Source organism: Alosa pseudoharengus, unplaced genomic scaffold, assembly GCF_046254945.1.
Source record: "Alosa pseudoharengus isolate Yale_2024_CS ecotype anadromous, Long Island Sound unplaced genomic scaffold, YU_APseudo_1.1 YU_APseudo_1.1_scf_2, whole genome shotgun sequence".
NCBI lineage: Eukaryota > Metazoa > Chordata > Actinopteri > Clupeiformes > Clupeidae > Alosa > Alosa pseudoharengus.
In genome coordinates, this window is record NW_027468663.1 from 11,876,187 (window position 1) to 11,892,907 (window position 16,721).

The following is a 16,721-nucleotide window of genomic DNA, read 5'->3' on the forward strand; positions in this document are numbered from 1 at the left end:
TGGCATGATGTAATGAATGACTAGTACATAGATATATACATTATTGTTCTCCAGATGATGTGGATCAGAGAAAAAAAAGGCATCCCTAAAAAGTTATCCTAAAGTTACTAAAGTGTGTGAGTGCGTGTGTGCTACTGAGCTTGCCTCGGCACACATATTATTTTATTATTATATTATGACAAGCACTTCTCCTTGGGGGTTGAAGAAGTAATGCCGGAGCTTTTCAGGTGCTGCCATAAGGAATAGATTTAATGGCAAATCACTCCGCCCATGTAGCAGTGCTTTGACCTGAATGTGAACATAGTACTAAGTATGTAAGTGCTTACAAAATGGCTGTGTCTCATTTGACATTGTTACTTGTACATATTGTAACTATAGCCATAACTGTAGGTACCTGTTTTTTCTTCCTGAACATTAGGATGAGCTTTTTGCTGTTGATCCATATGACAGGAACAGTTACATTGTACATTGACAGTCTGAGCGACTGATTCGACACCCCAAACAGTATGACCTCAGTGACCTCAGTAAAGACTTTGAAAATGCCTTGCCAGCACATTTCGTCTTCTTAGTTACTCAGTTGTCTCAGTGTGATTGTTCACTAAACAGGTCAGGCTATATTCCAACAAAACGCATCAGTGAACTCTGAAGGGAGCTGAGGTACATAAAAAAGATGGCAAAGCTCACCAGAGGAGATACGAGGGATGCATGGACAGGTCAGACTCAAAACATCATGATGGGCCGATGAACCCTACTTTGCAGAGGAGCTGAATACCTTATACACAAGGTTTAACAGGACTGATTCTGTGGACTGGAACCTTACCACCAACTGCATCTCTGCACCAGTCAGTATGGAGGAGCGGAAGGTCTCCATCCTTTCGGGCTGCATCTGAGGACAGTTGCTTTGTTGCCAGGGTATGGAAGGAGACAACTACTGTATCATTCCTGTTCCCAAGAAACCCCATGCCAAAGCCACAAATGATTTCAGGCCTGTGGCACTTACTCAGATCCTTTGTAAATGCATGAGAAAGAGGTTGCTAGGGACTTTACCACTATGGTGGGAGAAAGCAAAACAAAGATTTGAGGATGCCAGCCTATGTTTTCTGGACACAATGACTACCATGACTCCAAATTTGTATGATTTTTATTCATGGATGTTTCATCTGCTTTTAAAACATGAAATGAACATACTTCTGCCTCACCTCAACACAAGAAGTCAACACAACACTGTTGTTAGACACAACTGGCATTGGAAAGGGTTTGGATGACTCTAAGGGCCCAGCACTGACAGGGGCCCCTAGAGAACACATATGGTCATCAAGTATAGGCTAAATAATGTAGTCAAAATTGTAACTTTGTGTTTGTGTAAACAAATAAATAAGCAAATCGTGTCATAAACTAAACAAATGCATGATTCAGTGTTGCTAAATTAATTAGTCTTCACATTCAATATTGCATCCTGGTACAACTTCCTGACCAAGAGAAGCAAGGAAAATATAGCAAAAATAATAAAGCATGCAACCAAAATCACTGGTACCTCCCAGACCCAACTCTCAGACCTTTACACTAGAAAGAAAAGCAGATCATTAAGAATCCTTCACATCCCCTCTGATAGTCATTTTAGCTGCTCCATCAGGCAGACAGTTCATAGCACCTCTGGCCAGAAAGATAACTTATAAAAAATCTTTCATTCTCATATATGCATGATAAACACCTACACCTAATATTGCGGCTAAGCACAAATTATTCCGTTTTTTATGGATGCTTGTTTTTAATCCTTCTAAACCAAGAACATTTTATGTGATACAATGTTGCCATAACATTGGCCCGTGAAATTGATTTGTGATGTGATGTTTGAATGGGATGAGGTGAATGTAAGCATGCTAAACCCCTTCAGTGTCCACCCAGTTCCAACATGCTGTCATCGTGGCTGTGGACTTGAGGGCGATGGCGGGCTCGTACATCGCTTCGCAGACAGCGAAGAAGGAGATCAGTCCCTACCTGCTGGACACCATGGCGGGCGGCACGGCCGACTGCAGCTTCTGGGACCGTCTGCTGCTAGCCCGGCAGTGCTGCATCTACGAGCTACGCAACGAGGAGCACATCTCCGTGGCTGCCGCGCCCAAGCTGCTGGCCAACATGGTGTACCAGTACAAGGGCATGGGCAAGGGCACAAGGGCACCATGGTATGTGGCTGGGACAAGAGAGGGCCAGGTTAACATACCTCTTCATTCCAGTCGTGATACAGCCAGTTAATACTGCAGTCTGCTATTTGGAGATTCCAGCTATTTTCTTTAACTGCTTTACTTGCTGTTTGATCAGTGACAAACAAATCCACTGAGACTATATTGAAATACATTGCATGTTATTGATGAGCCAATGCTCACACATCAAGACAAGAAGTGCTAACTGATTGGAGTGTGATATGTCTGCCAACTTATTTGCACCATTCTCTGCCTTATGTATTAAGTTATTGCAGAGAATGGGGATGATAAGTATAGGATTTACTTGAAAAGACAAGATGTAAAAATCTCTGCAGTGGAACACAAAAAGAAAAATAACCAAATTGAAAAAGAATTTACTACCCTTGTCTCCTGGTTTGGGGAAAGGGTATTGTAATCAGATCCTCCTGTCTGTGTGGGTCTGCTCACAAAACTTTAAAAGTACTAATCCAATATACAATTTTATACAAGGCAGACGGTCACCATATCTTTGTCCCCCTTCATGGTCATCCGGATCTGTCTCTGAATGCAGACAGCGGAATTTTGTTTCACTTTAGTTAATACTGTGTGACAGGGCCAAGGATATGCAATCGCCCCACTTCCTTGTTTTTGCCTGAAAAAGGAACAGATAAAAAAAATAGTCACTGCCCTTTAAGGCGCAACAAGAATAATCTTCTCTCAAAATCTGTCACTCAAGTTTCTCTGCATTATTAGGTGAAATCCAGCGTTTGATTTAGGTGATTAATGGGTAGACATGCTGCTGTGTTAAAAAGGATTGGGCGCTTCAAGAAATAAAACTTGGACTTTTATGGCCTGTGCAGACTGTTGTTTTAGTGCTGGTGGTGCAGCTGTCTGGCATATAGTGTTGCGTTTGGACTGCTGAAATGTCAAAGTACTTAACTGGTAAGAAATAAAGCTCAGCACTTTGTATTAAATAGAATATTAGTGCAGACTGTCATTGTCTAAAATTGTCAGGAGACGGTAGATTTTGGTCTTAACAAATGCAGATGATAGTACTTTTCTTTTTCTACTTTTAGGTGACGGTACTAGTAATTTCCTGGCAAATGTGTGTATATGTTGTTCAGTTTTGATTTGTGGGGGACATTTCCTGGGGCATGTTTAGCAACCATGTACATAGACATAGAGCACTACACACAAGCTCCTTCAGGAAAGTTGTTTTGATTAACTTGTGTGAAGGACTTTGGACTCCATCTGTCATGTAATGTGGAGGAGCTGGAGGAGAGCGTTTTTTTTTTTTTAGCACTGGGGGATTATTAGCCATGCATCATTTCAGCTTTCTCCCAATTAGCGTCCGACAAATTGACTGCAGAGAAATTGAGTTCTTTAATTAGTCATTAGAAAATGTCCTTCTGATTGAAAATTCATATTGTTGTGTGATGGGAGAGGGAAAGAGAGAGGGATACAAGAGGATCAGTCCTCACTGCAAGTGTGTGTGTGTGTGTGTGTGAGTGTGTGTGTGTGAGAGAGAAAGAGAGAGAGAGATTTTGGAATCAATTTGCCAATGACAAATGGATATAGTCAATTGACTTGTGGTATGAAATGTCATTTTTGGCTAGATGCTGTCTGAGGCGAGGTCACTGCGGGTAGTGTCTCAGAACTCTGGTGCTGTGGTGCATAAACAAAAAGGTAGGCCTGTGTCTATCTGGAATGACAAGAGCAGCAGTCAGTCAGGTAAATGATCCCCACCCCCACATCTTAATCTCCAAAGATATGTATATGAGTTGTTCATGTGAAAAAATGAATTCACAGGCATTTAAGTGTCCTGAGGCATGGCTCATTGGTCAAGCAAAGCAGAATTTATGAAGTGGACAAATTTGATCTTTCATATCTCCTGTGTGGTTGACTGGTCCCACCTGTTGTACATAAGATGTCCTTTTAAAACTGTTGAGGACATTCCGGAGTCGTCACAATCCCTTGTGTTTTTAATAATATCATGGACATATTTGTAGACCTTTGAAAAAGCTTACAAAACAACTTATTTGATTGTCAGTTACATCAGATTCATCATGTTATGAATTTGTTGTTGTTCCAAAGCATTCATAACTGCATATTCTACACTTACATTAACATGTATATTCATGATTTCATCCAAAGTGAATTAGTCATAGTCTTAAGTGCAGAAACACTCTCTCAATAGTATGTACTTTATTCCTAACTACAAACCCATGACCTTGGTGATGTTGGTACCTTTTTGACTGTATGTTTACTTTTGTGCTGCATTCATTTGTCTTAGTTTGAAATAGTGTCACTGCAAAGGGGAGTTCATTTAGTGTGTACCTCACCAATAACTATGTAACTACAAGAATAACAGACAGTGTTCTGACATAAGTATGTATATTGAAAATGAATTAGAACTTATTAATTTATAACAGCAGTGTCAGAAGGAAATTATAGCCAGTAAAGAAGCACTGTAGTGAGTGACATTTCAATGGAGTTGCAGTGAAATCACTCATACAGGATTTTCAGTACTGAAGCAAATTCATTTAACCAGAGGGGAAAGGAAAACAAATTAGTCATGGTTGCAGCTGTAGTCCTGGCCACTAGGGGGAGGTGTTTCTACATGCTCCACACATGTAGGGGATGTGAGGCCCCCACTTGGAGAAATTGCCCAGACAAAGTGCTGTAACTGGCAGTACATCACAGACGACGTGTTTAAATGGGTCCAGCACAGTGACACCGTAATGGGAAATCAATACGGCTGTGACTGCGGGCTGGGAAAGACCAGTGGCATGATGGACGGAGGCTCTCGGCCAGGACAATCGGGTCGCATGCATAATGTGAGCCCCCGGGGGATCAATGGGGTTTATACGGAGCGTGCCACAAGTTTTAACGTTTTCAACGGAAAGCCCCCCCCCCCAAAAAACAAAATGTACGCCACTGTCCAGACACCAAGAGTGACGCTGTAAATCTGGCAATCAATTCCTAAAGTAATGATTCAGAGGAATGAGAGGTAGGGGAGAGAGAGTTCAATATTCATGCTGTCTGCAGCAATGCCGGTGATTAAATGGAGAGGTGACTGTCATGTAAATTAAATCAATCTCGATTAAGAGAAAGCTCGTTACCCCGTTTCACTGATGTCAGGCACACACATTTTTTTTCTTTTCTCTTTTATTTTTTCCCCCCAGAGTGATTAAGTGTCCAAGTGCCATAAGGAATAGATTTAATGGCATACAGTTGAGAGCCTGACAAATATGCCTGTAATAACATTTAATGCCGTGGCATATCTGCTAAAGAGCTTAGTCGTACCAGGCGTCACCTCCCCTTTCGTCACACCTGTAACGGACGAGCTGCGGAGTCAGGGACCGGCCGTCCGTCACTCTCGACCGTGACATGATGGGCCGTGGACCTCCCACAAGAATACCGCCGTTAAGGGGATTCAGTAAAGCCGAGCGAGCATCTATCTCAGCACACTGGATTGAGTAGTGATTTCATGTTTCTGGCTTTTTATGTGTGGCTGAGTTATTAGGGTGCTTTTTTCTTTTTGCTTTTCTTTTTTTTTTGGAACTCCGCGCTGCCCTCCAGTCGAAGCAGTGGTGTGTGACTGTCAGCTGAGCGCTCAGTGTCTCCTCGTGCTGTTTATAGCCCATGTGTTTCCTAAGCATGTCAGTCAGAACTCAGGATTTTTTTCCTTTTCTTTTCTTTTTTTTCCAAAAGGCCCTCTGAAAAGAATCCAGCCCTAACGGCTTGTCACTGGGGGGCTAACCAAGCGGAAGGAGTCGCCCACGTGTGACCCCCAGGCTGAGCACCCCTTCTCCCTCCTCGTATCCCATGGGCCTCTCCCACTGTACAATGCTTGCGAGTTTTATATTGACTTCTTACACACCCATACGAATCTCCCCTTAATATCCTTCATTATATTATTTGACAAAATCCACTCACTTTGTGTACCACAATGTGAGGCTTTCATTTTGAGACAGTTCCAACTGCATTGTGGAGGTACCAGATGTTTCCTCCTGCTCAAGTGCCCTTCCTCGTCTCCCCTGACAGGAGAGGTGGCTTGTGAGTGTGCTTGTGAGTAGTCACTGCTATTATGTTTTTTTCCCCCTCCCCTCGTCCCTTTTAACCTATTTTCAGCCCTCAGACGTTCAGAATGGCAAATTGCCCCCATGTTCCTGGAGAGCCCTAGTGATTATCAGGCAGAGGTAACGGAGCGTGTGGAACGTTCAATTTACCAGGTGAAAGCTATTGTGAGCTTTCCCCAACTGCGTTTTTTTGAAGGGCTGTTTCGCCGGTAGATGGTCCTTTTAAATCGTCCGCAAGCTAACTGACTGAAATCCTACATCTTCTCTGGAGTTTGTTTCTGCAGACATGAGCTTAAGTAAAACTGAGGACTTGTGTGTGCATAAGAGAGAGAGAAATAGAGAAAGAGAGGGAGAGAGATGGAAAGTGAGAGCAAGGTGTCTGGAGATCTCGGCCTTCTCACAGGTTTGCATGGCTGCGTGCTGGAGACTGTCTGTCTGACAGAGCTGATCTCATTAATTTACCATCTGCACACTGGCCCTGCTTGAGCACAGATGGGAGCGAGTCACCATAACTACTCTCCTTGTATTCTGTGTGTGTGTGTGTGTGTGTGTGTGTGTGTGTGTGTGTGCATGTGTGTGTCATTTTCCAGACCAGAACATGCTGTTTCTCCAGTCCTATTAGTAACGCGGCTATATACGTTTGCCTGATGGCTTGTGACGGTGGTGCCGAGGCCGGGGCATTTTGTAATTCCACACCGTCAACACTCTCCGTCTCTCCCTCTCGCTCTCCCGCTCTGCCTCAATTCTAATCTCTGTCTTTTATCATTTGAGGTGCGGGGTTAGGTCCTCAGGTATGGATCAATAATTAATTTGGGTGTTTTTTTTTGGAGAGATCAATAGCACCTTGGGCGATGCCCTGGAGCAGGCCTGAAGCTGGGCCTCTCTCTTTCTCTCTCTGTCTCTCTCTCTGTCTCTCTCTCTCAAGTGCGTTCTCACTCTCTCTCTCCCTCGCTTGCACACTCGCTCACCGCTGCCTTGTCAGCAGCTTCCATGTGGGGCCTGTTGTTTAATCAGGGCATGGGGAGACGGCTGGAGCCTGAACAGCTGGGGGGACATGGGCTGAGGCCTGCTGGAGCTGTACTGGGCTGCCTTCAGATGCTGGGGAGTGCTGGAGCTGTACTGGGCTGCCTTCAGATGCTGGGGAGTGCTGGGATGGATTAATTGTGGGCTAATGATAATGCTACTAGTAATGCTAATATTAGTGTTAATAATAGTAGCAATAATAATAATAATTATTTCTCCCCAAGGATGAGGGTGTTGCTGAGGTTTGACCTTTAAATATTATTGCGTGTGTGTGTGTGTAAATGTTTAATGACTGCAATTGATTTGGTTTCTGGAGCATGAATTATGCACCCTGTTCTTTTAACTGTTTTTGTTGTTATATGAAGGTGTAATCTTTGCCCCTGAACTCCACACCTCTCCTGACTGTGTGTTTATTTGTGTTTATTATACGGCTCTTCATAGTGCTGCAGAATGCTCCATTCACTTGAATGGGCCTTCCCAACGTTCGGCGGTCTACTAATTCTGAATAACAGACCGTTGCTAAGTATAACAGACCGCTGTCAAGGAAAATGGGCTTTGTGCTTCTAAGTCAATTCTTTCATATCACTACGCAAGGATTGGAACTTCATTCAAAAGTGAAAGCAGACGGTTGATCAGCTGTGTTCTAAAGAATGTTTGATTCAAGTTCAGCGTGTGTTGTTGCGAACTATTTGTTTCTCAGCAAAAGCCATGATGAAACGGTAACAAATAGGCTATAGCCTAGGCTATGTAGGCTAAAGAGTCATATCGTGGGGAGTTTATTGTGTCGTTTTGGTAAGTAGCCGTGTAATAAGCGGGATAATGTATAGAACGCCGGTCATTGTCGGGAGATAGGTCCCTTCAGGGCAGAACAAGACCCCTCCGCTGCGCGTCGGGGTCCGGTTCGCCCTGTCGGGACCTATCTCCCGACAATGACCGGCGTTCTATACATTATCCCTTACATGTGTGTGTGTCTCCAGGGCTCTACTATGTGGACTCCGAGGGCAACCGCGCGTGTGGCGACCCGTGGGCTCGGGCTCCTTTTACGCCTACGGGGTGGTGGACAGCGGCCTGCGGCACGACCTGACCATCGAGCAGGCCTGCAACCTCGGCCGCCGGGCAATCTACCAGGCCACCTACCATGACGCCTACAGCGGCGGGTAAGTCAACCTGTACCACGTCCACAGCAACGGATGGGAGATTGTGTCCCAGGAGGACGTCCTGCGTCTCCACCAACAGTACCAGGGACAAACCGCATAAGGGGGTAGGACAGGTAGGGACAGGGAGGGGTTGGGGGTAAGGTGTTGGGACTTGAGCCTGAATGGACAAGGAGTTGTGCAAATGGATTGTTAAAAAGGGTGACTATTTAGAATGGGCTTGAGTTATGTAGGAAGGAGATGGGAGGTAATCTCTTTGTTGTCACATTAGCGCAGCAAAAAAAAAAAAAAAAAAAAAAAAACAGACTCCCTTCCTTACCCTCCAGTGCATCCTGTCACGGGCAGTCAGGCGAGGATTTGAGTTTGTTTACATGCCCTCAGTTACATCACAACAAGAGCTCCCTCTTTCAAATCCTGCTCGCACACGTCCTAGAACCGTTTCCGTCATTTTTTCCCACATATCATGTAATATGTTTTGTTGTCTTGTGCGTGTGTCGGCAGACAGAGCTAGTGGGCTGTAATGCCTATCTCACGCCTTGTAAAGATGTGGGGGCGCCGCATCCCTGCGGACTATGCGACGAACCAAAGCTCCAGCTGGTTAAGTGGCTCGGAGTGGGAGTGAGCTTCTGTTGCATGCATTTCACATGAACACTACCACCGTTACAAAACAGTGTTAAAACTCAATAAACACGAGATTCTTCTACATTGTAACTGTGGCTGTGTTTTTCCCCCTCTGCTCAATGTGTGGATGTGGGTGGGTGTGAATGAACAAGCTACCAGAACTAACTTGTCCCTGTAAGATTATGAAAAGTGACTATTAGAATATATATCTTCTTTGGCTTCATCTTAGTAAATGAGTTTATTATGTCAAGGATGTCTGTCTGTCCCATAGTCTTCACTCTACATACATGTAGGCATACTTTGTAACGTGAACAGGAGCTATGGCGCTTCCACAGCCTGACGACATGGGCACGACCTTGATACTGCAGCCCAAAATAATATTTTGTTGGTGTGAAACCTTATTGACTCATGAGGCATAAGGTTGTTAGGTTGCGGTTTTTACTGCAGGCTGCTACTGTTTGTGCCTGCTGAATTGAAACAGATAGAACAACCCCCTTTCAGCTCCAAATATAGAAATAAAAGGGGTAGCCTATTCAATATGACGTGCTGCGCGGTCCAAAGCAATGTTGGTAAAGCTGCTCTCCATCCCAAAGTCAGACTAACGGTTTTAATTCCCATACAGCAATGATCTGTGCTATACTGTCACTTTGTTTAACTATATAACGACCCGTGGCCGGCTGTGCGTGTCCTCTCGGCAGTTTTATGGTTAGAAATAAACACTAATAAAGGCAATAGGGGGAGGAATTGGACTTGTGCCCCCCAGCCATGGTTTAAAAACTTGTTTCACAGGTGACTAGTTAGATGGAAAACAAATGGGATTCCAATAGGCCTGCATGAAAATGAGGGGGTCTGGTGTGGTGCGGTGCAACAAATGAAGAGGCAATGTTAATGAGACTTTGTGCAGAAAAGGAAAACTACATCTGTAATATTAAATGCTATTTTCTCTTAGGCTTTCATTTTGCCTCTTGATTTTCTGTTTCATAGGGCTAACCATTTGTGGTAAATCTAGGAGTTGATAGGATAGAGCAGAGATAGCATTCGTTCCCTTCCAAGGTTCTCAAATTAACTATTGAACAAATACCATATGCATCTTGATAATATAAATATATAGGGGTCATTCCAGCTATAAATGTCTTTTCTCGTAATGTGTGGATCTAAGATATAAAAAAGTCAGAAAGGACTAGGCATTGGACATGTTGCAAAATCAGAATGATGCAAAATAAATTATTCTTTTGGACATACTGATGGGAACAAACAGCCGAAATGATCCTACTGGGTCAAAAATAACCTCCACGCACCCACGTGCCACCATCTGTCAGCTGGCCACCGCCTGCACATTTACCCTTTCATTTCAATGCCGATTGGTGTTTACTGTTTAGTCTGGATGTACAATGGAAACACGCCAAATTGATGCGCACCCCTCCATGTCCCATGTTTTGCTCTGTTAGAAAAGAAAACAATGTGATTCCTTTTACACGGTGTAAACATAGATCAAAGCAAAAAATAGGTTGGAGTAGACGTGTGAGCTTTTGGTGATGATTGAGGAAGACACAAGAATGACAAAAAAAACAGAACATTTTTCTCTGGCTGTACCCAGATCGAAAACAAATGAGAAGTCAATTTGGCAGAAGGAAATGACTCCCGGCTCTGTCTTGTGTCCACCCCAAAGCCTCTTGAGGCATCGTGTAATCAGCGTGGTTGAGTCCTTAAGCGCGCGCCAGCTCTGCAAAACAGCGGCGCTCGCCCCGAGGATAATTGGGTTTGTGCTTTTTGCGCATCCATGCCTCGCTCTCACAAGGGGGCTGAATTTCCTGCTTCTCTTCCCCCCCTCGCCTCGTTTGAGAGGTGCAGTTTTTCACTGCTCTGCTCGCGACAGCCACACTCTTGTCATTCCTGTCGCGTGGCGCGCGCTCTCCTACCCTTGCTCTGTGCCCTCTTCTGCAAAAGTGGCGTGGAGTTGCAGTAGGCCTACCGTACATACAAGAGGAGCTATAGCTCAAAGCCCTGTCATCTCTGATCTTCACTTGCCAAGCTTTTATTTTGTGAAATAAATGTCATCCTGATCTCCCCAGTCAGCCCAGCCACCCCTGTGCAACAGTTGCTCCCTCCTCTGCTCTCCACTGCTGATACTGTGGAGGCGGTGATGGAGTGAGCGAGTTATGATGATGGAGGTAGGGAGGTGGTGGTGGAGAAGATGGGCCTCTTTCCAGTACCACCACCTCCACCACCCCCACCACCATCAGCAGCAGCAGCAGAAGCACTGCATCACCCTGAGGGATGGCATGGCGGTGTGGGTGGGGGTGGGTGGAACGAGGTTTGACAGAATATTACCCCTGGCCAGCGACACCTGACGGTACAAATGTGGCATGTCTGTCCGTTTGTTTTATGGTCAGGGCCGTCGTGCCTGCTGCAGAGGCATCCCTCCGAGGCAAAAGCGTGGCAGGGTCAGAGGAGCTCTTCTCCGAGCGCCGGGAAGAGTGATAGCCTCTGCTGTGGTCACTTTACTTCTGTGTGTTTTATTTTTATCAGGCTATGTCCTTTAGACCATGCCCTGCGGCCTCACCAGTAAATTGCTCCTGATGGTCTCCCTACTCTGTTCTTTTCTATTGGGAAAGCGGGGCTGTGTATCAACTTGATGTTTGTCTTCTGTCAGCGCCGGGAGGGGCTTGTATTGAGCAATAGGTTCTAAAGGGATTTTTGTTTGTCTGTGCGTCTGTGTGTTTTTGTGTGTATGTGTGGATGCATGAATAAACTGTTGTTGGGAAACTATGATAATGTAGTGTATTCCCCTTTGGCTATGCTCAATATCCGTATAAGCATACTATAAGTATTCAATTTTTTTCTGATAGACACAGGAGATTAATGGTTAGAGAATGATTAGGACTGTAACACAGTACGTGTGCTGGTTCTTGATATTTTGTCTCTGGACAAATGTTCTTCCTTTACATCCAGCCCCAGTCATGGCTACCTCCTGTCTCTCTCTTACCTTCTTCTTCATCTTACTGTTGGCCTCCAAATATCACACTCCATCTGTCCACATCTCTCTCCTTATCTCCGTCTGTCTGTCGGTCTTCCTCTGTTACCTCACATCTCTCTCTCTCTCTCTGTCTCTCTTTTTCACTCTCTCTCTCTCTCTCTCTCTCTGTCTCTCTTTTTCACTCTCTCTCTCTCTCTCTGTCTCTCTTTTTCACTCTCTCTCTGCGTAACTGTGAAAATGTCTCATGTCTTTTCCATCTGTCTGTTAGTCTTACTCCGTTACCTCCCCTTTTCTGCTCTCTTCCCTGTGCCCGTCTCTGTGCCCGTCTGCGTCCTCATCTGTCTGTCTTTGTGTCTGTCGTTTTCGTCTGCCCGCCTGTCGGCGGGTGTGGATGGTCGTGGGGGTTTTGACATTCAGCAGCGGTCTTCCACAGGCAGGCCCATCAGGGCCAGGCTCCGCCAGGCGTGAAGCCTGCGCTCTTCCCGTAGATTTCCACTTAATCTCCCCAGGAGCGTCCTCGGCCCATCGCCTCTGCCCCCCTCACCCCACACACTCTCTCACATACACACACACGCACACTCACACACACGCACACCAACATGCACACACTCTCTCACACACGTACACGTACACTCACATGCTCACATACACACATACACACACACACACACACACACACTCTCTCACACACACACACGTACACGCATACTCACATACACACACACACACACACCACACACACGCACACGTACACGCATACTCACATACACACATACACACACACATACACACATACACACACACAGGCCTGATCAATGCCATCTCCTTGTGTGTGCCTGAGGAAAGAGGTGAGTTGAAGGGGCAGGGTGGGGTGGGGTGGGGGCTGAGAAGGAGGCTTTAACTAAACAGCTTCCTACACACACACAAACACACACACACACATGCACAGAGAACATATGCACACACACACACACAGAACACACATACACAAACAGAACATTTCGTTCAAACCTGGTCTATATCAAGAATGGGTCCCAAAACCAAGGCCTGTAAAATATTTCTGTTCAATTATTTTCAGCCCTGGAAATTACTTCAGTTTTACAGCCTGAAAATAACATTGTCTGGTAAGCAATGTTTGGGCAGTAATATAATGAAGAGTATTATTCATAGGCAGCCCAAACTTTATAGGGTGGAAGACAAACATGTTCTCAGTATGATTGAACCATTAAAAGATTGTACGGCATTCTCATTGAATTTCCACAAGGCCCTAGATTTGGAAAAAAAGTGCAAAAAGAGTGACATTAACGATAGTATAAACTTGTTTTGTACGCATTTGGTATCGATCATTTTGTTCTTTACATATATGTATACTATATTTTATTAATGTTGTACCAATATATGAGCTCTCCACATATAATGGGTTTGAAGATGGTAAGGATTAAACAAGGGGAGGTTGCTTTTTTGGGTCATGTTCAAATGATTAAAATGGCATATGGGGTAGCTAGTAGACACTTGAAAATCTATGTGAAAGTAGCTCAGTGTATTTAGTGCCAGTGTTGTACCATAGATACAATTCATAGATAAATAGTCAAAATCATTGTTTTGCCCATATACAATTGTAAACAATGATTTTATTATATTATTATTTTGTTTAATGTCATTTTATTTAATTCAGTCTTCCTCCATTATTGTGTTAATGTAATGGTAAATGATTAACATATAAGGATTTTAGTTCCCCATACATTGGAGTGTTGGGTGTTTTGGTTCTGGGGGGTAGTGGTTTCCCCAATCGCGATCGCACGGTAGGCTACTGTATGTTGTCTTATCTGTTTTTTTATTTATTTTTTATTTATATTTTTTCCAACATTTATCACCCAGAGGGTATACATACCAGCCGAAGCTCAAAGAAAAGGACCACAGACAAAAACAGAAACAGAAAAAAAAAAAAGAGTACAGAGAAAAGTGTGTGTGCTTGTGCATGAGTGTGTGAGTGTGTGTGTGTCTGTGTGCGTGCATGTATGAAATGCATCATGTGCACATTATCTGACCCCTTCCATGCTTTCAGAGCACCTTGCCACCTTATCTACATAGCACACATATTCTGTATTCCACCTTTCCAGACTACCATTTGCTATGCATGTAAGCTTCTCCATTTCAAATACTTTGTTTATTGTATTATACCACAGGTGTAGTTCTGGTGTTTTAAGTTTCCTTCCATAACCTTGTCACCTGCTTCAGTGCGGTCAAGTGCAATATATGAAAGACCTTTCGCTCCTTAGCCTTTATCTTATGTTGTGTATTAATGCCCAGCCAATTTTCGAATGTGAGGGATTCCTTAATGTCCAGAATGTTTTTGGCTTTCTCTACCCCTACCCAGAAAGACTTTATTACTGGGCAAGTTAAAAATATGTGTGTGTGGTTTGCTTTTACTTCTCCGCAACCTCTCCAGCAGCCAGACCCTGTTGCAGGAGAGCACTTACTCATTATGTTCGGTGTAATAAAAAATCTTTGGCTTATTTTCCAAGCATATTTAATATAGCTTCTTACCTGTATATATTTAAAAAGTGTTTTTGCTCCAGATCGTACCTAGCAACCATGGTGTTGTACGTGTTTATTGTATTTTTATCAAGAAATTGTGAAAAAGTAACTAATCCCTTACCAACCCAACCTTGTAAAATCTTATCACTTCTACCTGGTATAAAATCCGGATCATGCATCATTTGTCTCTCTTTCTTTAAAAAAGGCAATGTTCCTATTGATCCTGTTGCCATCTCATTTCCCATATTAATCCACTTTCTCTCTAGGTCTCCTTTCATCCACTTCATTATTACTTGAACTTGGATTGCATAATAATAATTTTGTATATTCGGGAGGCCTAGCCCTCCTTCGTCTTTCGGTCGAGTTAGTCATTTAAATTTAACTCTGTTTTTTTATTATTCCATATAAAATTTGCAAACATTTTGTTCCACGAGTTAAAGAAATGTTCTGGTAATCGGAGAGGTATGGCTTGGAATAAGAAAAGAAGTTGAGGGAGTAGCATCATTTTAATCGTTTCTACTATACGTCTGGTATTAATTTCCACCTATTTAAATCCTGCCTTGTCTTCCTTTCAAGCGTGCTTTTATACAAGTGATCCAAATCTTTACTAATGAAAATACCTAAATATCTTATCATCTCTGTATCCCATTTGAACTTATACTGTTGTTTAAAAGAGTGATTAATTTGTGTGCCAATACTTAGAGATTCACATTTATTTTCATTTATTTTATAACCAGATACTGTGCTATAGTCTTTAATCACCTCCAGTAGGTGTTGCATTGAAATTTCAGGGGAGGTAAGATAGATAATTACATCATCTGCATAAAGTGCTAGTTTGTGTGTTTCTTTACCTATCTTTATCTCTTTAATATTTACATTTTGTCTTATAGCTACAGCCAGCACCTCAATATAGCAAATAAAAGTGGGGAGAGAGGGTCTCCTTGTCGAGTGCCTTTTTGAATAGTAAATTTCCTTGTTTTAACTGTAGACACTGGGTTGCTATAGAGAGTTTGTACCCATTGACAAAAATTCTCATCTATACCAAATCCCTTAATTGTTTCAAACATAAAAGGCCAACTGACCAAATCAAAGGCTTTTTCAGCATCTAATGTCAACAATAATAGCTGTTCATTCTCCCTTTGTGCATGGTCAATAACATTCAAAGTTCATCTAATATTATCGGCCAGGATTCTTCCTGGTATAAAACCACATTGATCGGGAGTAATTATGTCTGTAATGTTTTCTTTTAGTCTGTTTGCTAAGATTGATGTTATTATCTTATGATCTGTGTTGAGAAGTGATTCTTTGCCTTCTTTGTGTATTAATGTTACTATTGATGATGACCATGTTTGGGCCCACTTACCTTTATCTAATGCGTACCTGTATGCTCTAACCAGTAACGGAATTATTTGTTCTTTAAAAGCTTTATAGAATTAATTTGTGAAGCCATCATCACCTGGAGATTTCCCATCCTTCAACCCCTGTATTTGCATCTGTACCAATGCTGTTATTGGATTTGTCAACTTTTCATTTACTTGTGTCACTTTTGGTAACTCCATACTTCCTAGATATGTGTGAATTTGATCACAATCTGCTCTTACCTCTGCCCTATAAAGTTTTTCGTAATAACTAGCAAATGCTTCTGCGATCTGATCCTCGTCAGTTATTATTGTGCCTTGGTCTGATTTTAAGTTTGTTATATGTGCTTTCTACTTTTGTTTCTTTAGTTTATAAGCCAGTATTTTTAGTGACCCAACATCATAGCTTTCTTGCTTTGTGAACGTCATTAACTTTTCAATCTCCGACGTACGTATTCTATCTAATTGTTCCCGTTTTTCTTTTAGTTGTTCCTTATCTTCATTGCTATTCGTTTTGCTGTGTCTACACTCAATTGTTTTTATGTCTGCAATTAGCTGTTTCTGTTCTACTCTTCTTGATTTCATGTTGTCTTATCTGGTTGTGAATAAAGAAGTATAACCAAAGTGTAACCTGTCTTCGTCTCGTCCACATCTGAGAGACTGGAGAGTGTGTACTCTGCAAACCCACAAATTATCAGGTTACACAATATAAACAAGTAAGTGTGTATTTATGTATGAATGAAACATGGTACATCATTGACACTTTATACACAAACCCCACATACATA

At 42.9% G+C, this 16,721-nt stretch overlaps 1 protein-coding gene across 1 annotated transcript; it reads left to right on the plus strand.

The window, feature by feature from the left end:
* Positions 1-1,884: 1,884 nt before the first annotated feature.
* psmb5 (proteasome 20S subunit beta 5) lies at positions 1,885-8,542 on the plus strand (the record flags this gene model as incomplete). The annotated part of the gene is given in 4 exon segments (XM_076293132.1): positions 1,885-2,169; positions 2,172-2,211; positions 8,263-8,304; positions 8,307-8,542. Coding segments are annotated over 4 exon segments (603 nt in total), but the record flags the coding sequence as incomplete, so codon positions are not given.
* Between the last annotated feature and the right edge of the window lie 8,179 nt (positions 8,543-16,721).